Raw genomic sequence first — 22,371 nt, 5'->3', positions numbered from 1 at the left:
AGAAGCTTCTGCAGTAAATAATGACTGTCCCAGATAAAGGTTAATTTTCTACCCTGATATCCCTAGAGTTAAAGTTTGTGACATTCCTGGCCAAGAATGTAAAGATTATGGTAAATTTTAAGTTCCCATGTTTACCTAAAACAAAAATCCGCCAGCCAAGCAACAAACAGCTAGCTTTGTTATTTCTAACATCTTGTCAGTTTTTGAACAGGCCTTAAAAATAATGGTGATTTTTTTTTTTTTTTGGTTGGCGGGGAGACAGGGTCTTACTCTGTTGCCCAGGCTGAAGTGCAGTAGTGCTATCAGGGCTCACTGCAGCCGCGAGCTCCCAGACGCTGGTGATTCTCCCACTTCAGCTTCCTCAGTAGCTGAGACTACAGGTGCAGTGCACACCACTAATTTTTGTATTTTTTGTAGAGATGGGGTTTCATCATGTTGCCCAAGCAGATTTCAAGCTCCTGAGCTCAACCTATATGCCTGCCTTTGCCTCCCAAAATGCTGGGATTACAAGTGTGAACCACCATGCCCGACCTGTTACTCTTTTTATATCCTTGTTTACTTCCTATATCCTGGGAATCTGTACCTTTACCTCAAAACTCATTTTGCTATTAGTTTGTGATTATAATATTAATACAAAACATTCACACATGATTATACTTTCACAGAGGAATCTAGCAGCCAGCTGTGGAATCTAGCAGCCAGCTGTTTCATTTTTATTTGAGGCAGCACTTAAAAGTCATGCAGTTCCAAATAAAAATCAGGGTTTCAGAGTCCTCTTGAAAATGTGGAAGATCTGACAACACAGCGCTTGCAGCTGTCAAGGAAGTTAATCTTCTGGAGTTGAGTAGGATTGTCCCCTTTAGCTTTCCTCCTCTTTCCCAAAGTGTTATATACTGTATACTAAAACTAGTTTGATGTTCCTGTGCCTTAGTGTATTAAACTGAGCCTTGGGTTTTTTTGAAGTTTAAGATCAGTGTTATGCAGGGGTTGCAGATATGTGTGCATGCCAGAACCTGGCAGATAAAGTACTTGCTTAATACGTTAGGTAATAGTATCATGGGTTTTTTGTTTTGTTTTTTTAAAGAGCCAGCATGCTCTTTGTTCAGGTAGTAATACTGATTCACAAGATACAAACTGATTAACCAGATACAAACCCAGATTGTCTCATGCAAAACTTTGACATATGTGACCTTCTCTGTGTCTTAACAGAAGACTAGACTGCTCCAGCTGGTGGTTTTCAGGTGAGAATCTGGGCCACTAATAATCAAGTAGTATTTTTTTAAGTGGGCTTTCATATTAAATCCTTAGAATTTTTTAAAACAGCATTCAAGAGCTGAGTTTATCCTATAGACTGCTAGTGTAAAATTTTTAGATGGATTTGAATTTTAGCTCTAAATGTAAACACTGTTTAATGTAGGATTGTTTCATTAAGCTTATTTCGTGCACTGGCACATTATGAAAAAATCCATCTTTTTGTGACATCTTAATTTTGGAACAAAATTTTATAGATTTTATCCTGAGGTCAGGAGTTCGAGACCAGCCTGGCCAACATGGCAAAACCACTTCTCTACTAAAAATATAAAAATTTAGCTTCGTGTGGTGGCGGGTGCCTGTAATCCCAGCTACTTGGGAGGCTGAGGCAGGGAGAATTGCTTGAACCTGGGAGGCGGAGGTTGCAGTGAGTTGAGATCATGTCACTGCACTCCAGCCTCGGCAACAGAGTGAGACTGTCTCAAAAAAATTTTTTTTAAAGATTTAAAGTGATTTTTTTAAGGCCGGGCACAGTGGCTCATGCCTGTAATCCCAGCACTTTGGGAGGTCAAGGCAAGTGGATCACCTGAGGTCAGGAGTTCGAGACCAGCCTGGACAACATGGTGAAACTCTGTCTCTACTAAAAATAACAAAAATTAGCTGGGCATGATGTGGTGGGCGCCTGTAATCCTAGCTACTGGGGAGGCTGAGGCAGGAGAATCACTTGAACCTGGGAGGTGGAGGTTGCAGTGATCCCAGATTGCGCCACTGCACTCCAGCGTGGGTGACAAAAAAAAAAGTGATTTTTAATGTCTATAATTCTCTATATAGACATCTAAAAAAGGTTTTCAATGTGAAATGCTTTATGTCATAGAAATTAGGATTTTTCTAGTGCATGAATTGTATGTTTATAGGCCTTTTCTTAACCTGGCATTTCTAATCTTTGTTTACTGTTATTGGGTTGGGATACTACTGTCAAACTATTGTGAAGTAATTGAAAGTATACATATCTCTGTATAGAATATCAATAATGTTAAATTTCAGAACAAAGGAAATGGTTAAAAACATTTGTTCAGGTAGGTTAAAGAAAGTCAACCTAGAACTAGTGGATATTACTTTATATCTTAAAGAGATAATTATTTCTTCTCAAAAAGGATATGCCAGTGATGATTATAGTTTTTTAACAGCAGTAGCTTGTGAGGGTATTAAAATGTTTCTTCTTTTATAATTCATTCTACGTTAAAAAAATGAATTAAAATGTATGCAAAGTGTACTTTTTCAAGTCAGTGAAGAATATGGCCAGAAGAATCAGTTTACATTAGCTTTATAACTTAATACTATAAGCTTTAACATTGACCTATTTAAATGAATTTTTTGTTATTAAAAATACACCTCACATATGTAATTAAAATATTTACCCTTAAAACTGCAGTAATTTTGGAAACATCTATCATGTATTATGTGTGACACTTCTGTCAACAGTGATTGGAGTATGTGTCCCCTCTCTCTGAACCTAGGTAAGCTTTTGTGATGAACAAATACTGTGATAGTGTTGTTGGATTTCTACCTGTCCTTTCTCTGTTGGGATGCCAGAGTCCTAAACTACCATGTAAAAGATCTGCCTTCTCGGTGGTTGCCATAGTAATGAGTAATCACACAGAGAGAAATGTTAGAGAAGCTCCAGCTTTGAATCTTTCCAGCCTAGACATCAGCGAGACTTGTCAATGAACAAGTCTTCAGATGATTTCAGCCCCAGCCCCAGCCTCATTTGACTGCAGCCACATGGGAGACCTGGGTTGAGCCCTGGAACCATGAGCCATAATGAAAAATGTTACCGTTTTAAGTCAAGTTTTAGGGTGATCATCTTATACAGTAGTAGATAATTAAAACATGTATGTATATACCATACCTGTTTTGTTGAAGAAGGAATTTTGTTTTGTGTTCTGGACCAGATTTTATATATATCATGTAGTCCAGTCATTAGCAAGAGGGTTGGAGCAGGCAGGTTTTATTAAAGTCCGATAGTTATAAGGAAGGAGAGTCTTACAGGTTGAAAAACTCATAGAAGATTCAAATGTCCTCCTTTTCCTTTCCCCAAAACTGACCTTTTTTAAGTGCCTTTTATCAGAGGTGAAGAATCTTGAACTCAGAAAGACTGGGAATTTCCTGATACCTAAATGCAAGTTATAACCTGCATTTTCTTTTTCTTTTTTTTTTTTTTTTTTTGAGATGGAGTCTCACTCTGTCGCCCAGGCTGGAGTGCAGTGGCGCAATCTCGACTCACTGCAAGCTCCGCCTCCCGGGTTCACGCCATTCTCCTGCCTCAGCCTCTCCGAGTAGCTGGGACTACAGGTGCCCGCCACCACGCCCAGCTAATTTTTTGTATTTTTAGTAGAGACGGGGTTTCACCGTGGTCTTGATCTCCTGACCTCGTGATCCGCCCGCCTCGGCCTCCCAAAGTGCTGGGATTACAAGCGTGAGCCACCGCGCCCGGCCTATAACCTGCGTTTTCTTAACCTCCAAGACTTCTCCCCTTGTATATATAGTCCAGTGTATATATAAGGAGTTTCAATGATGGAGGAAAGTACTTAAAATTTGGTCATTTGTATTATATCAGGGGTTGGCAAAACTCTTTGTAAAGGGCCAGATAGGCTTTGTGGGCTGTAAGTGTTCTCTGACATGTTCTTTGCTTTTTTGTTGTTGTTGTTGTTGTTTTTTTTTTTTTTTTTTTTGAGACGGAGTCTCGCTCTGTCGCCCAGGCTGGAGTGCAGTGGTGCAATCTCGGCTCACTGCAAGCTCCGCCTCCCGGGTTCACGCCATTCTCCTGCCTCAGCCTCTCCGAGTAGCTGGGACTACAGGCGCCCGCCACCACGCCCGGCTAATTTTTTGTATTTTTTTAGTAGAGACGGGGTTTCACCGTGGTCTCGATCTCCTGACCTCGTGATCCGCCCGCCTCGGCCTCCCAAAGTGCTGGGATTACAAGCGTGAGCCACCGCGCCTGGCCCTGTTGTTGTTGTTGTTAATAAGCATCTTAAAAATGTAAAAACCGCCGGGCGCGGTGGCTCACGCTTGTAATCCCAGCACTTTGGGAGGCCGAGGCGGGCGGATCACGAGGTCAGGAGATCGAGACCACAGTGAAACCCCGTCTCTACTAAAAATACAAAAAATTAGCCGGGCGTGGTGGCGGGCGCCTGTAGTCCCAGCTACTCGGAGAGGCTGAGGCAGGAGAATGGCGTGAACCCGGGAGGCGGAGCTTGCAGTGAGCCGAGATTGCGCCACTGCACTCCAGCCTGGGCGACAGAGCGAGACTCCGTCTCAAAAAAAAAAAAAAAAAAAAAAAAAAAAAAAAAAAATGTAAAAACCATTCTTGCAGGCCATTCTAAATAGGCAATGGGCCACATTTATCCTGTAGGTTTTAGTTTGCCAGTTTGTGGTAAAACCACACAGTTTATTGATGTTATGGACTGTAATACGGATAAAAGTGTGCACATCATTTAAGTGAGGATGTTATAGTTGATTTTGAATATTTCAGTAGATTTTAAATGTTGTAATGTTAAAGATATAGAGCTTTCCGGTGCACTAATTTGAAATTTATGTTCTAGTATATATGCCCTTTTAATATTTTGCATTTGTGTTCTTTATACTTTGGTTAAAGGTGCTTTTATTGTTCCCCATCTGATTTAACTGTAGATTTGTAAAGCCGGAACTTCATACTGATATGTTTGTTACTAGACAAGTGTATTTGGTCAACTCGAACATTTGAGCTTCTATTTCTTTATCTGCAAAGTAATGAATGATTAAACATGCCCTATTTTATGTAATTTGTATATACGATATATTTTAAAAATGATAAAATTTTTAAAGTGACAGTATTTTTAAAAAGTAGTAAGCATTGGTTAATATTTGTTGTCTTGAAAAAGGTTGTAGGTGCTTTCTAAAACTACAACCAATGTCTGAGTTTGAATTCATTAAAACTTTAAAACAGTAATAGCTCTTTTTATAGGAGAACCAGGCTTTAAGTGTCTTTGAAACTTAAATTCATTTAAATTAACATTCCGCAAAATTATTTCATTCTGTATTAAATTTAGCATGTCTAAAGTATATAATATAAATGTTCAGGGTTCGGGGATGATATTTCTAAATAAGATCTAGTGATTTTATGAAAAGATTTGTATAGCGTTACATTTGCCTATTTCATTGTGATAGCCTTACATTTTTTCTTTTTGTCTTCTACAAATGTATTTGATTCTATGAAGACCTGTTGGATCTACTTCTTTACTGATTAGTGATCTTTGACCCCGTACTTATTAAACATCTGTAAAACGTAGATTTACTTCTATCAAACTATTTTTTTAATTTACAATTTAGAGTCCAAAAATGGTGTTTGCTACCATTCAGATCTTGAAGGAATTTTTTCTTAGCAAAAACATGAATCTAGATGATGAGAGAAGCTTTTTTGTTTGACATATCTTGATTTTAAAAAAGATTTTTTAAAAGTAAACAAAAATAAAAACCCATGTAGCCTGTTTTCATTTTAGAAAACTGATAGAAAGTACATATTAGCATTGGTACCACCCAAAATGATCAATTTTGCTATTCCAGACATAGTAATTTTCAGATATCTTTAGACTGTGTCTGTCTCCAAATGTAAGGGAAAATGTTATCTTTTCCATTTCCTGTATAACCTTCTTATCGTTTGTATTAACTGTTCTCTTCAGTCACTGATTTCCCACTTTGGGGAAAATTTGAATCCCATTTAACCTGCGTATAGCCCCCAGGTTGATTAATAGACCTTTCTGTAATTGAAATGGGCTTTGTTTTTTTCCTGAAGCCACAAATGTAATTGTTCTGTCTCATCAGTTTTCATGGCTTCATACTTCCTCTTTGGCGCACCTTAAATTTGGAAAGATGGGCCGGGCGCGGTGGCTCAAGCCTGTAATCCCAGCACTTTGGGAGGCCGAGGCGAGGCAGGTGGATCACGAGGTCAGGAGATCGAGACCATCCTGGCTAACACGGTGAAACCCCGTCTCTACTAAAAAATACAAAAAAATTAGCCGGGCGTGTTGGTGGGCGCCTGTGGTCCCAGCTACTCGGTAGGCTGAGGCAGGAGAATGGCGTGAATCCAGGAGGTGGAGGTTGCGGTGAGCCGAGATCGCGCCACCGCACTCCAGCCTGGGGGACAGAGAAAGACTCCGTCTCAAAAAAAAAAAAAAAAAAAAAAAAAATTTGGAAAGATGTTTTTGGTATTGGAATAGTTAATGTTTAAGCATTTACTATTAGCGTTAGTACATTATTTTAAAATTTAAAATGGTATTTGTGTGTATTTCTAAGGTTTGTCTTGTTGGACAAGGTGGAAGTGGAGACAAAACTGAGTTTTATGCTTTCATGATCATTGAGTATGTCAATATAGTTCCCTTCTCTGAACAAGTTTTATGCTTTCACAGTCCACACTAGCAGGCTCTAAACGTTTTCTTTATTATATAGCACATTGATAATTTTTTCATTTGACTTGCAGTTTGACATAATTTCAGATAAGCATAATAGCTACAAGTGCAGTGTGAAGAATTTTTTTTTACTCTCCAACCACATTCTGCAAATGTTAGCATTTTGTCACATTTGTCTCATTCTGTGTGTGTGTGTACGTGCACGTGTGCACACTTTTTTCCTGAACCATTTGTAAGTTGTAGACATAATACATCTTTGTCCCTAAATACTTAAATATGTGTTATAAGGACTTTGACTTAACCATAGTGCAGTCAAAATTAGAAAAATAACGTTGATACTTACTCTGATTTACAAACTTTATTCAGATTTCACCAGTTTTTCCAATTATGTCCAATATTGTGGGCTGTGTTCAGCTATCATGCCTCTCTAGTCTGCTTTGATATGAAATAGTTCGTACTCTTTGTTTCATGACAGTGACATATTTGGATGCCCTTTAATTTGGGTTTGTCTAATTTTTTTCCTCATGTAGGTTCAGCTTTTCCATTTTGCATAGAACATTACAAAAGCATTGTTCTATTCTCAGAGCATTGTTACAGGAGGTCCATGATGTTGATTTGTCTCATTACTAGTGATGTTAACTTTTGATTATCTGGTTAATTTGGCCTGTGCAACGTTTCTCCGCTGTAAAGTTGTTTTCCCTTTGTAATTGTGGAGAGTGCACACTTTTGGTAGATGTGTATTTATAAGTTGTACATATGTATTTCTATACTAATTTATTGTACACATTTTAAAGTCCTCAGAAATATTAGAAATTAAAGAATGAGGTAAAAATAGAGACATTCTTGCATTTTCTTTTTATGCTTCAGTATCTCTTTTCACGCCTTCTGAGATGTATACTCCTGGCTTTGTAGACCAAATAGCCCAGTCTTTTGTTTGTGTGTGTATGCGTGTGTGCGTGTGTGTGTGTGTGTGTATTTTGAGACACTCACTGTTATCGCCCAGGCTGGAATGCAGTGGCACGGTCTTGGCTTACTGCAACCTCTGCCTTCCGGGTTCAAGTGATGCTTGTGCCTCAGCCTTCTGAGTAGCTGGGGTTAAAGGCATGTGCCGCCATGCCCTGCTAATTTTTGTATTTTTAGCAGAGCAGGGTTTTGCCATATTGGCCAGGCTGGTCTCGAACTCCTGGCATCACGTGATTGGCCTGCCTCAGCCTCCCAAAGTGCTGGGATTGCAGGCATGTGCCACCATGACTGGCCAGTTCTTTACCCTGTATTGTTTTATAGAAATTAATCTTGTGTCTTGATTCTGAAATAAAAGTAAAGCTTTTTATGTAAAAGTAAAAGCTCCTAGGCGCTTGTGGCCTCACACTTAGTAAGTACTCAAAAATACATGTTTAATGATAGTGATTTTTCCCTATTAATTTTTAATTTTGTTTGCAGATGGAGAACTTAATGTTCTGGATGATATTTTGACTGAAGTACCAGAACAAGATGATGAACTGTATAATCCAGAAAGTGAACAAGATAAAAATGAGAAAAAGGGTATGTAAGAGTTCTATTATTTTTGTTGAAATAACTATAAATAGAGGAGATTCAATTTCTTAGAAAATTGACTGTGCTTTTTTGTACTTGTTCCTTGACGCGGTTAACACTAAATGTACATAACAAACTGGTATCCATATGAATGGGAATAATCTGTTTTTTTCTAATATATGAAACTTCTCAAATATATGGATTTATTCCCATAGTTGAAAGCTATGTTTTCTTTTAGATTAATTCTGGAGAAGAAATCTTTCAGAAGACTTTTAAAGAAATGAGGCCTTTTCCCCCCTTCCTGATGTATATATTATTGTCAATCTTTGGTGAAATAAATGGAATACTACAAATACTTCTTTTTTTTTTTTTACATTGTATTTTAAAGGATCAAAAAGAAAAAGTGATCGAATGGAATCTACTGATACCAAACGACAAAAGCCTTCTGTCCATTCAAGACAACTGGTTTCTAAGCCGCTGAGCTCATCTGTTAGCAATAACAAAAGAATAGTTAGTACAAAAGGAAAGTCAGTCACAGAGTATAAAAATGAGGAATATCAAAGATCTGAAAGAAACAAGCGTCTAGATGCTGATCGGAAAATTCGTCTATCAAGTAGTGCCTCCAGAGAACCTTATAAGAATCAACCTGAAAAAACCTGTGTCCGGAAAAGGGATCCTGAAAGGAGGGCCAAATCTCCTACGCCAGATGGTTCTGAGGTAGTAAATATTATTGCAGATATAAAACAGAAAGACATTCTTTTTGAGGCTTTAGAACTGTTTATTCACCCTGACCTTGTCTTTTATATGACTGCTGATTCCCTTTTTCTTTAAACATCAGAGAATTGGGCTTGAAGTGGATAGACGTGCAAGCAGATCCAGCCAGTCTTCTAAGGAAGAAGTGAACTCTGAAGAGTATGGCTCTGACCATGAGACTGGCAGCAGTGGTTCTTCTGATGAGCAAGGCAACAACACTGAGAATGAGGAGGAAGGAGTGGAAGATGTGGAGGAAGATGAAGAAGTAGAAGAAGATGCAGAGGAAGATGAAGAGGTAGATGAAGATGGAGAGGAGGAGGAGGAAGAGGAGGAGGAGGAGGAAGAAGAGGAGGAGGAGGAGGAAGAAGAAGAATATGAACAGGATGAGAGAGACCAGAAAGAGGAGGGAAATGATTATGACACTCGAAGTGAGGCCAGTGACTCTGGTTCTGAATCTGTTTCCTTCACAGATGGGTCTGTCAGATCTGGTTCAGGCACAGATGGATCAGGTACTACTTTTTCTATGTAGAAGTTTGTCTTAAAAAAAAACTTGATAGGTTTCAGTCTTGAAAATGTTTGAATTATAAAATTGTTGAGGAGATGGGGGATATTGATAGGATTGTCTTGTGATCCTTTATATGCTTTTGAATGTTATAAATACATTTGAATAATCTTGGATAAGATTTGCATATTTTAGTAAAGGCATTTCCTAGCTATAGATTGGTTGTGTTGTAAATGAACACAAGTCCATTTGATTCTGTATAAGGAAATGTATTTCAGATTTCTGTAAATTCTTAGATTTTCGTACCAGTCAGCAGTTTATTTAAACACTGATGTACTTGAAGTATATTCATATGAAACCTGTCCAGTAGGTATTACAGTACTTCCTTGGTAAAATACCCCTAGATATCCATCATATGGCTTCAGAATCAAAACAGATTATTTCTTTTTTATCTCTGGGAGCACAGACTTTTCTACTAATTTTGTGTCTGTCAGTTGACTGGCTGAGACAGGGTCGACAAGAGGGCTGGGGTGTAAGGTATAAGATGGAGACGAAGACTAGAAATAAAATTCTTGTGGAAAAATCAGGTAAGAGCCATCTTGAGTCGTTTCTTCATGCTATATATATCCTGCCTCTATGTACCTATGAGACAAAAATGTATGACTATTAGGTAGTTGGAGGCACCAGGCTTAGGGGAACCTTTCTTGGGGGAGGGTACAGCAAGGAGAGGTCAGGGTACTTACAGATCACTGTATGATGATTATAATCTCATGACTGTCTTATGTAAAGATGCTACCAAATTGCTACATAAGCAAAATGTACTAAACATAAAATTCTTATTTTTTTGAAATACATTTACAGTTATTATAGAATTTGATCATTTATAATAATACATTGTTTTATATATATAGTATAGAAAAGTACTTAAGTTGCCAATCGCTAGAAGATAACAGGCCATCTGCTCTACCTATACTATATACAGATAGTATATATCTATACTATATATATCTATACTATATACAGTATAGGTAGAGCAGATGGCCAGTTATTTTCTAGTGATTGGCAACTGAATTGCCTTCAACCTTTTGTTCACTAGAATTCTAGGTTTGGGAGTTAAGATAGGCTTTTCAAGGGAGGTAGAGTTAAACGGAATAGATGAGTAGTTGGATTTGTTGTAAAAACATGTGAAATCTTTATGCTTCCATCATGCCTTTTGCAAACTGATAGGATATATTTTTTATAATTTAAGATAAGAAATATTTCATTAGCAGTATGTGTTGTTCATTTATTGTGGAGAATGTGTGAAACCACTCCCGTGGGTAGGGAACGTTTTGTTGTAGGAATCTTCTTTTTGGTATCTCTGTTATTTCTTAGACTTTAATGTTTGTATTGTTTACATTAAACAAAGGGAACTTACTTAAATGGTAACTGTAGTTTTATAATAAATCTTGATATCAAAACTCTGTTACTAGACTAGGTTTATTCTGAAAGAGATACCTGAAAGTTTTATTTTCCTTATTAAAGGAAAATCCCTTATGTGGAACATGCTTTAGGTACTATATTAATATGCAGCAAATTATTTTTTTATACAATAGTCTATGAAAGTAATGGGGTGGTTTTGGAACTTCTTGATTAGGAGATGTCAGTTTTTAAATAAAAGTGATCACAGTTTAGTTTCTGTATCATGAATTTTCTAGATTCCAGTTCATTTTACCTTATTCTCAGAATTTTTGGTAACTTTATAAAAGCAACAGGCTTATTGATAACGGTTTATTTATTAGATGATTTTCATTGTTCTTTTGACCTAAGAGTAATAGTTGGGGGAGAGGGCCATAAACTTAAGAGCATTGGGAGTTAGTCATACAACAATGATGAAAACTCCTTGGAGATTTCTCATGCTAATGCTAGGTTTAGCATTATATAAAAACAATTGAGTAGGATCTTCTGCTTCACATTATCTCAGATCTTTTTAGTAATTTTTTAATTATTGTTTTTGTCTTTATATAAAGAGGGTCTTGCTGTGTTGCCCAGGCTGGTCTCGAACTCCTGAGGTCAAGTGATCTGCGTGCCTCGACCTCCCAAAGTGCTGGGATTATAGGCACGAGCAACTGCGCCAGGCCCTTTTTAGTACTTTGGACCATAAAATAATTCTTTTTTAACAGCAACGAGATAAGTTACACTCAGTCTGATCCATTCATAATGCTTAGACTCCTGAAAGAAATATCCATGGAGGAAAAATTAGAAGAAACATGTCAGAACTTTTGAAAGAAATAATGAAAAAAGCCCCAAAACTAGTTAAACCTGTAATCACCTTTCAAAAATAGTCATAAAACATCCTTTCTACTTGCTCAAGCCAGAGGACCTGCCCTTGAGTCTAGGTTCTGCCATCCAGGAACTGTGGGACCCTAGTCTAGTTGCCTGACTGCCTGTCTAATCCAAGGTTTCTTCATCTGTAATGAGAATATCTTGTGAACTTGTTATGAGAATTAAAGGAGATAAGTAAAGCTTTTTAAATAGCTGTCATTGTATAGTAGGTTATTGTATACATGATCACTGATTATTCTTTTTCAGCTTTCTATTGTTTATATAAAAATAAGCATATGCATTTTTTTCTTCATATTCCCTTATCTTTGCTGAAAAGTAAAAGGAGCTTATCATGGTAAAATTAAGATAAAAATAAACAGGAGAGCTGAATTCCATTTCATGTCCTCATGTATATGCTTACACAGTTCCGAATTAAGCTTGGGACTGGTTCTTACATGACAGGTAATCCAAACCTTTTCTATTTACTGAAGATTTTCAGCTCTCTTACAGAAATATACAGGCTACCATTAAAACTGTAGGGATAAATTTTAAATTGAATCTGAAAATAATAACAGTAATCCAGGGAGGAAATGGCTAAGGAGAATGAAATAGAAGACAGAAAAACAAGCAATGGCAGCCAGAAGGGAATCACTAATTATGGTATATATATTTTTCCAGTTGTAAAGCTTTGGTTCAGGGGTTCATAGAATCAGAATTGTAATTGTGATGAAGAATGGTAGTGGAGTTTAAAAAAAATAAGGACTTAAGACAGTGTTACCTGGTGTGTAGAAAGGACACAGTTTTGAAAGAAATTGTTTTTGCTTTGCAAATTTCCCCCCCTTGGAAAACTGTATTCAAGTTTTATTACCTATATATGGCAATTAAGGCCCTGACTTTGTAGTTATTTCGTGTGTTTTTATTTGATTGAAACTGATTAGAGAAACAAGATGCCCGTACTTTTTAAACAGTATTTTTAAAATAAAACATTACTCTGAGGAAATTGAGGGATCAGGAGAGAGGAGCACAGACTAATACAAGGGCCATGCAAAAACTAGACATGTAATGATACATTCTTGTTTGATTACTTCTCTTCGTTTCTATATTGTGATTTAAAAAAAAACTCTTGTTCTTTTTAGATGAGAAAAAGAAGGAAAGGAAGAGAGCTAGAGGCATATCTCCAATTGTTTTTGATAGAAGTGGAAGCTCTGCATCAGAGTCATATGCAGGTATTCTCATTTTGTGATCATATCTGACTTGATTCTAATGTAATCTGCTTTAGAAAGCGTGTGGAGGCTGTAGTTTAGTGTGAACTTGTTGATGTCCATTAGTACTGATTTTTGGCATGTTCAATGTAATACTAGAGAAAACTAAGCTTTTTCTTATTATTTTAATCCTGTTACTGCTTAAGTGGAATTTTCATTTTTTTTTTCTTGGAAGATGATGATTCAGTGACTAGTTTTCTGAGTGGGAAACTGTTCAAATATACATACTTTAAAAAAAAATCCAAACAACCCAAAAAGCAAAACACTCGTACACATTGAGAAGTTTTTTTTGTGTGTGTGGGTGCGCCAGGAAGAATAATTTGTCTTGAATGAGAATTTTATGTGACAAGACTGTAGAAATTTTGTCTTATCTCTATTAAAGCGCAATCTGAACAAATGTACTTTGGCTAAATACAGGTTCAGAAAAGAAGCATGAGAAATTATCATCTTCCGTTCGTGCTGTCCGAAAAGGTATCATTTAAATTTGAAATTGTTTTCATTGCATGCTGCTTAGTCGTTGTTTTGCCTTATTTGTTCTCCATTAATAGCTGCTCTTAATGTAGTAATGTTCCGATGTATTACACAAAGCAAAGGAATATCTTGCATAGAAAGCTCTGTGTCTGCTTCTCACTGCGTATCTTTTAGAATAATACCAAACATTTCAGGATATTTTAGTTTTTAGACAAAATGGGATGGGTGTGTGTGTGTGTGTGTATATGTGTGTATGTGTTATATATAGATGTGTGTATATATATGTATGTATATAATAGTTTGTTATTCTTGAATCTGAGTAAGAAAATCTATAAAACTTGGTAAGCATTTTCATACTTAAATATGGATTTGATATATCGGAACATCACTAGGTTAGGTTTACTTTCTTGCAATATGCTGGTTGTCTTTTCTTAGCTTTGCTTTATTACATGTGGCTTAGCCTTCCAGGTTGAATGGGTGATTGTTGCGTTTTAAAAGTTTAGCTGGGTTGTGGAGGGCTAACTTCAGTTAGTACAGTTTTGACCCCTTTGTGTGATAATGGCCTGTGGTTAATCGATTTGGTTTTCTTTTTTTTTTTTTTCAGATCAAACCAGTAAACTCAAATATGTGCTTCAAGATGCAAGATTTTTCCTCATAAAGAGTAACAACCATGAGAATGTGTCTCTTGCCAAAGCTAAGGTATTAGCATTGGTTCTGTTGAAACTATCCTAATATTAAAATTCTTAAATGGGAAAATAGACCTGTATTATATCAAGTAGCGTAGGTATTACGATTTTCATTATGGCTTTAAAGATCTACATTCCAGTTGCCACTTAGGATCTGGTTGTAGTCAGTCAGTCAGCCTACTTGTAATTTGAGTTTTCTTTCTTTTTTTTTTTTTTAAGATGATTTTAGGGGTCAGAATATTAAATGTTGAAGGCTATACAGTTTTAACTTTTTGCTGTAAAAGATCCTGTTTCTGTTGATTTTTGTTTCTGTACTTCAGTGGCTCATTTATTGTGCTAACACTTCTGAAAGTACCTGTAGTTAACCAATTTTTGTTTTATGTTGATGCTTGATTTACACTTTGAGGTTCTTTTGAAATCATTCTTTTATGGAGAGTTTTATTTTTTAGAATTAAGATCATTGGGATTTCGAAGAAAAAGGAAGAATTAGCTTAAAGACCCACTCCAGACTTTGCAAAAAAGATATGCATAGTTGCTGTAGGATGTTGTGAGATAATAATTTTCTTTTTATATTTGGCTACAAAAATACATTTTTGTGTTACACTAGCTGTTACAATGTTTTGCTGTTCTTGGTTTAAACTGAGTAACTGTACAGTTTCAACTGATTTTCAGAAACTTAAAACTAAAGTTAGACATTTCTCTAACAATATTTCTGTCAATATTCTATATTTCTAACTTAAGGACTACCCCTAAAACTTTACAAACAGAAGGAAACAGTACACCAAATAGCCTTATTCTGTTCTCTAGCTTAAGTGGATTTAGGCAGAAGTACACTTGGCCCTAGGTATCCACAGGGTTCCTCATCTTTCGATTTAACTAACTGGATTGAAATATTAGGAGAAAAAAGAATGAGAAATAATAGAAAATACAAACTTAAACACAGTATAACAACTATTCACATAGCATTTACATTGTATTAGGTATAAGTATTCTAGAGGTGATTTAAAGTATATGGGAGTATATGCATAGGTTATATTCAAATACTATGCCATTTTATATAAGGGACTTGAGCATCCTCAGATTTTGGTATCTGCGTGGGTCCTGGAACCAGTCTCCAGTGGAGACTGGGGAACAACTGTAAGCACTTAGTTTGAATGAGATGTCATTTGTATGAGCAGATTAGTGTGAGCTGAATGATAGCATCTGCCTTATTATTCCATTTCTTTTTATCTTTTATGAATGAAGAATTGGTTAAAATGCTTTAGAAATTAACAAGTATCTTCCAGCTGTAGATAAAACATAGGCCTCTTCAAACTATTGATACATAAAAATTTGAACTTAAAAACTGCTTTAAAAAACGAACTTAAACAGAAAAAGGCTAGATTCTTGACTAATACAGTAATGTTAAATTAATTTGATTAGGCACAGTTTTTCAAGAAGACTAAGTTGCGATTCACCTTCAAACAGGATGTATTTACCACAGTAAATGGTTGTAATATTAAAATAATTGTGGGTGATTGGTTTTACTATATAGAATTCTAGTCCCTTAGATTTGATCCTCATCTCCATCTGTTTACTAGTTGCCTTAATGATTTTGTAAAATTGGTAATTGTCTCCATTTTTTCCCTTAGGTTTTTATAAATTATTGCTACATTATTCTGACAGTTGATAGATAAAACCTTTCTTCATTATAGCTTACTTAAATTGAAAGCACACCAAAATATGTAGTTTTTTTTTTGCAAACATAACTGGAAACATAAAACAGTTGTAGTTAATTTCACTTTGTGGTCTTTATGTTATTTATATAGGGTGTATGGTCCACGCTACCTGTAAATGAGAAGAAATTAAATCTTGCATTTAGATCTGCAAGGAGTGTTATCTTAATATTCTCTGTCAGAGAGAGTGGAAAATTTCAAGGTAAGAATAAAAATAATTTGGACATATAAAAACATTAATTATATTAGCATCTACATATTATATTATGATATGATTCTCTTAGGGTTTGCAAGACTTTCTTCAGAATCACATCACGGAGGATCTCCTATACACTGGGTGCTTCCAGCAGGAATGAGTGCTAAAATGCTGGGAGGTGTCTTTAAAATTGACTGGATTTGCAGGTAAATTACACACTTCAGTATAGATAACTGAAGTTTTGAATACGCTACCAGTTTAGAATAATGTGTTAAAGTAAAAAAGTCATCATATACTTATCTTACCTTGTTCAGTAACTACCTTTATCTAATGTGGGACGCAACAAAGGCGTATTAAGTTTAAAGTTTTATGTATTTGATTTGTTTTGTATATTGGTAATATAGCAGTAAATGAATTGGACAATTGCTTGAAATGTTGTCTGGCATATCTGTATAATTTTAGTGATTTAACATGTCACTTACGTTATTGAGGAATGGGAAATAAGTACTCTGACTTGGCTAACAATTTCGGAGGTAACTAGTTTAGTCGTGGACAGTATTTTTTAAGGAGGTTAGCAAATGATTTTTAGTTGCCATTGTGATCTTTTGAAACTGAGTTAAGATTTAACTATATTTATTAGAAAAATAATCAGGCTTATTTTGAACACTGAGTTGTCACTATTTTTAGGTCCTTACTGCCTACTGAAGTATTGTACACAAGAAGCTCATTAAGTGATCTTTACGTGGCATACACATATATATTACCTATAAAATTAATTTTAGTTAAAAAGTGTCTGAAAGGAGATGGTTACTTTGTGAGTTTTAAGTTGTTTTTGGGTATTAGAGCTTGATGAGCCCGAAGGAGTTGGATGAAAAAGAAGAAAAATGCTATGCATATGAAGGAAAGCAGCCTAAGCCAAGAAGAGCATGGAAGCAAACTATGGGGTTGCGGGGTAGGGGGGCAGTGGGAGGGCATATGGATGTGTGAGTGGGATAGGGAGCTACCTTTTTTTATGAAGGAGATGGTTAGGAAAAGAGAAGAACAGAGGGCAAAGATGGATAAGAGTGAAAGAATGTGAGTCAGCCTAAATGTTTATTGTAGGATAGTGAGGAGCTGTGAAGATAGGGGGAGTGATATATTACAAATAGCATACAGTCACTTACTGCGTAGTGACATATCCATCAAGAAAGAATCTTGTTCCATAAGACTGTGGGACTCGTAAGAGGTACCTATAATACCACATATTTTACTATACCTTTTCTATGTTTAGGTACACAAGTATTTTTCACAGTTACCTACACTATTCAATACAGTAACATGCTGTGCAGATTTGCAGGCTAGGAGAAATAGGTCATACCATATATCCTAGGTATGTAGTAGGCTATACCATTTAGGTTTGTGTAAGTACATTCTGTGATGTTCACACAATGAAATCACCTGATGAGTGTATCCCTGTCATTAAGTGACACATAACTGTATTAGATTGATAATAGCGTAGCAAAAAGCTATGTACAAAAAAAATACTCATCCCATTATTACTTTCTGTGGGGAAGAGTTGGAAATCATCTAAATTCTTTGAAATAGAAAATTAAACAAATTATAGTTTGTTTCAAATATATGGGGAAGTAATTGTGCACATATCAACATGGAAAGGTATAACATGAAAAAATACATAATTATGGTATTGGAATGCAGTGTTAAGTGGTGAGACTTAGTGCTATCTGCCACCTCCTCTCCGTTGCCCCCAGGGGTTTTAAAATGTAAATTTCTAGTTTTTTTGAAATCAAAATTATAATTGTTATAATTAAAGTTGAAAACCTGGTGACAATTTATAGGAAAGGGAGTGATTATTTTTATTTTGTGTGTGTATGTGACTGCTCTGTAAAGGCCAGAGGAAACATTGTAATGTAACATTTGCAGGTGTTGCTTTCTTGGGAACAGGAGAGAAAATAATTGCCCATTTTTATGTGGTTTGCAGCAGATTTTGTTTCAAATGTTATTTGTTCTGTTAACCTTCATTTTTACATTACTGATAAGGAAATTTATTTCTTAATTTTAAGATGAATTTAATTTTTCATGGATTATTCATTCTTCATATTCCTCTTCATTGACTTATTGACTATTCTACTAATTTGTTTGAAATGTATCAAGCAACCAAAGAGGTAGACAGACTCAATTTGTCTATCCTGCTAATGTGAGGTGTAAAATTGTGGGCAGTAAAGTGCTTGTATTATTTTAAAGTAAGTTTATGGTTTACCTAGAAATAGTATTTTTACATAATAAAATTATAGTTTTAATTTTTTAATACTCAAGTTCTATTCAAGAGTAATTTTACAATACTTTACAGTTCTGGAGGGCATGTGATATTTCTAACATTGATATTTCCATAGATAAGTCACTTGAACTCTCTGAGTTTAATTTCTCTATATATAGTGAGAATTACATTTGAGTCTCAGAAAATTTAAATTTAATAAATACAAATGCTCAGGACTTTGCTATCAATAACAGTAACGGCTGTTAATATTTTTTTCTTTTTCAGATATAATAATTGTTAGATTTCTATTTAAGGACCTTTGGATATAATAATAACTAGGCTTAAGCTTTTTTAGGTGTGATCCCTGGATCACTTATATCAGTAGCATCTGACTGTTAAAATGCAGAATCTTGAGACCCACCTCAAACCTGTTGAATTCTTCATGGTTCAGGTAGTTGGTAGGCACATGGAAGATTGGGACCAGATAAGTGTCATGTTTTAGCTCATAAAGAGAGGGAGGCATAAAAAGTGACTTATTAAGGTTGCCATCTGTAATTAGCTCAAAATAAGGCATAATCTATGAAATATTATTCATCCAGAGTTACATTTACTGACTAGATGTTATATTCCTTTCATGTCCATTCCAAATAACCCATTTCTGTTTTCATTTAGAGTCTCTCCATTTTTCTTTTCTTTTCTTTTCTTTTTTGGAGACGGAGTTTCGCTCTTGTTGCCCAGGCTGGAGTGCAATGGCGCGATCTCGGCTCACCACAACCTCCGCCTCCTGGGTTCAAGCAATTCTCCTGCCTCAGCCTCCCTAGTAGCTGGGATTACAGGCATGTGCCACCACGCCTGGCTAATTTTGTATTTTTAGTAGAGACGGGATTTCTCCATATTGGTTAGGCTGGTCTTGAACTCCTGACCTCAGGTGATCTGCCCGCCTCAGCCTCCCAAAGTGCTGGGATTACAGGCATGAGCCACTGCGCCCGGCCTCCATTTTTCTTTTTAACTTTAATCAACAAACCACTGTCCAGTATATAAGAGCCTCTGCATGGCTGGGCACAGTGGTTCATACCTATAATCCCAGTACTTTGGGAGGCTGAGGTGGGTGGATCACTTGAGGTCAGGAGTTAGAGACTAGCGTGGCCAACATGGTGAAACCCTGTCTCTACTAAAAATGCAAAAATTAGCCAGATGTGGTGGCGCATGCCTGTAGTCCCAGCTACTTGGGAGGCTGAGGCATGAGAATCCCTTGAACTCGGGAGGCGGAGGTTGCAGCAAGCCGAGATCATGCAGCTGCACTCCAGCCTGGGCAACAGAGTGAGACCGTGTCTCAAAACAAAACAAAAAACTGTGCACAATTTTACATTGTTTTATTAAATTTGCCCTATTTGCAGAACCACTTAGGTCAGAGAGTCCCTTACATGTTCTCAAAGAACTCACAGTAAAGATAAGTTGTGTCTGTATGCTTCATAGCATAGCTGCTCAGAAGGTAACTGTTAGGTTGCTTGTTCTATGATTGTGATCTGAGAAGAAAGGATAAAATAAGGATGATACATGGATCACAGACCCTGCAATTTCTCTTAATTTATTCTGAGCCCTGTTTTGCCTCAGGCTTCACAGTTTTCTGTGATGTTCTGGCTGAGATTAACTGTGTTGAAACAGTGAACAGATGTCTCTTGAATCTAGTTGGAACCATTGCCACCATAGAATCTCAACCCCAAATGATACATCTAGCTTGGCTTATGCTTTTACTTCTACTTGGATCATGGGTATTTATTTAATTGCTGATATTTAAATAACACTGATAATCCCATTAATTTATAACCTTTTTATATTTTGGTGGCTGTAGGTTTTCATTTATTCCTTTCTTTTTTTTTTTTTTTTGAGACGGAGTCTCACTCTGTCGCCCGGGTTGGAGTGCAGTGGCACGATCTCGGCTCACTGCAAGCTCCGCCTCCCAGGTTCACGCCATTCTCCTGCCTCAGCCTCTCCGAGTAGCTGGGACTACAGGCGCCCGCCACCACGCCCGGCTAATTTTTTGTATTTTTAGTAGAGACGGGGTTTCACCGTGGTCTCGATCTCCTGACCTCGTGATCCGCCCGCCTCGGCCTCCCAAAGTGCTGGGATTACAAGCGTGAGCCACCGCGCCCGGCCTTATTCCTTTCCTATAATTGTTTTAAACTGGCAATTAGAAGAAAAATTTAAATTATTGAACAGAGCACAAAGAAAACTAGATCTGTGTCTCTGGATATTCAAGCTTTGGTGTGGACTTGTTCTAGTCTTTCTACTTCTGACAGCCTGAAAAGGGGGAAAAAAACATTCAGTATTTTTGACTCACTCTTGATGGGTGAAGTAAGGTTTATATTAGAAAAAGAAACCAAGCTTTTAAGTGATACTTAGTGGATATTTTCATTACTCACTGGCCACTCTTCCGTGTGTGTGTGTGTGTGTGTGTGTGTGTGTGTGTGTATATATATATATATATATATATATATCACCACCATCACAGAATATACCACCTAGTTAATTTAGCTCTAAAATACTTCTATTTCCCTGGAAAATGTCAGAGTTTTTCCTGAGGTTTAAAACAAGTTATATAAAATCTGAGCATTCAGTCCAGGTGTGGTGGCTCACACCTGTAATCCTAGCATTTTGGGAGGCTGAGGTGGGAGGATTGCTTGAGCCCATTTATTCACAACCAGCCAAGGCAAAATAGTGAGATCCAATCTCTAAAAAATTAAATTTAGAAAAAGGTCTGAGCAGTCAATATTCACTTTCAAGAAAATTCATGTAAGTTTATGTGGCATGTTCACTGGACAAAGTTACTTATGTTTTCTCTTTTCCATTATGCCTGTGTTTTAGCCCTTCTCTTTGTTTCACATGTATCCCTGCCTTAGTTCTCTACATAGGCTTTACCTGGGTTTTCTTTCAAGGTTAACTCATGTACCACTTCTTTCATGAAGCATTTTGTGATTATTTTTCTTTCTTTCAGAATAGATACAACCACTCCTATTAAAAACAAAAAGAAATCTTCTGTATAGTGCATGTAGTACCCATTGTCTTTGAAAATTCTGTGTGCTTATTTTTCTTTGATGGCTATGGAAGAAAGGTTAGGGATGCAAACTCTTATCTTTCTAGTCTTTGTATGTCCTTTGGCTGAACAGTTTCATTTGTATTGTAAGTACAGTGAATAGTTCTTTAAAGTATTTATTTATTTTGGCATTATTTGTTTTATGCACAGGCAGATAAAACTTTATCAAATACTGTTAATTTACAATTACTTCTTGGCAGCTAACAACTGTTGATTATGTGTCATCTTTGTATTCATGTGACATTGTGCTAGGTTAACAAAGAACTATAAAAATACAGGATATCTTTTTAAGTTTGGTGAGACCATTTTGTCCTATGGCTCAGAGATCTTAAAACCAGGTTTTTAGTATTTAAATTATATAGATACTGCCCTTGAGTTTCAGTAAAGGGCATAATTAATATAAATATATGCATTTATAAATTATCTATTGCACAACTCAAGCCATTCTATGCGTAGTGAAGAATATTGCCATATTGAAAGAGGAAGTACACTTGAACAGGGAAAGCAGCCTCCAACTGCAAATAAGGGACACTTCTATTTTCATTTGGTTTTAACAGCTGGGTTAAGGTCCCACTTCTTTTTGGTCAGTTTTTTGAGTTCATAGAAGAAAGGGATATGCTAAATATTTTATGTGTCATTTCATTTGCAAACTGCGTAAAACAACTATAAAGTAGATGGTGATATTCTTGTTTATCAAAGGAATAGATTCAGGCTCAGAGAAGAGAGCAAGCTGGTTCTAAGCCCCAAGTTATCTTGGTTCTCAAGCCCTTGCTCTTAAGCTCTTTTTAGAAAACTGGAGAATATGGAAAAAGTCTCTGAAGAGGCTTTCTGTAGGGAATTAACTCAACCACTGTAAGTGATTTTTAAAATTTTAGTCACATTTAGGTCACAATTAATACAGGAATT

General features: G+C 36.3%; 1 protein-coding gene across 4 annotated transcripts in view; it reads left to right on the top strand.

The window, feature by feature from the left end:
* YTHDC1 (YTH N6-methyladenosine RNA binding protein C1) overlaps positions 1-22,371 on the top strand; it is a 39,291-nt gene that overhangs the window by 5,354 nt on the left and 11,566 nt on the right. For 2 of the 4 annotated variants that reach the window (XM_032151970.2, XM_032151964.2), the window contains exons 2-9: positions 8,136-8,237; positions 8,617-8,945; positions 9,067-9,490; positions 12,924-13,013; positions 13,467-13,520; positions 14,125-14,219; positions 16,015-16,123; positions 16,206-16,323. In XM_032151970.2, the coding sequence (XP_032007861.1) occupies positions 8,136-8,237; positions 8,617-8,945; positions 9,067-9,490; positions 12,924-13,013; positions 13,467-13,520; positions 14,125-14,219; positions 16,015-16,123; positions 16,206-16,323 (1,321 nt within the window). The remainder of the gene's footprint in view (positions 1-8,135; positions 8,238-8,616; positions 8,946-9,066; positions 9,491-12,923; positions 13,014-13,466; positions 13,521-14,124; positions 14,220-16,014; positions 16,124-16,205; positions 16,324-22,371) is intronic. The other 2 variants (XM_032151976.2, XM_032151974.2) reach the window with 1 other exon arrangement.

Source organism: Hylobates moloch, unplaced genomic scaffold (assembly GCF_009828535.3).
Source record: "Hylobates moloch isolate HMO894 unplaced genomic scaffold, HMol_V3 SCAFFOLD_2, whole genome shotgun sequence".
Classification (NCBI taxonomy): Eukaryota; Metazoa; Chordata; class Mammalia; order Primates; family Hylobatidae; genus Hylobates; species Hylobates moloch.
Note: the sequence above shows the minus strand (reverse complement) of the source record. Positions and strands in the feature narration are given on the sequence as shown.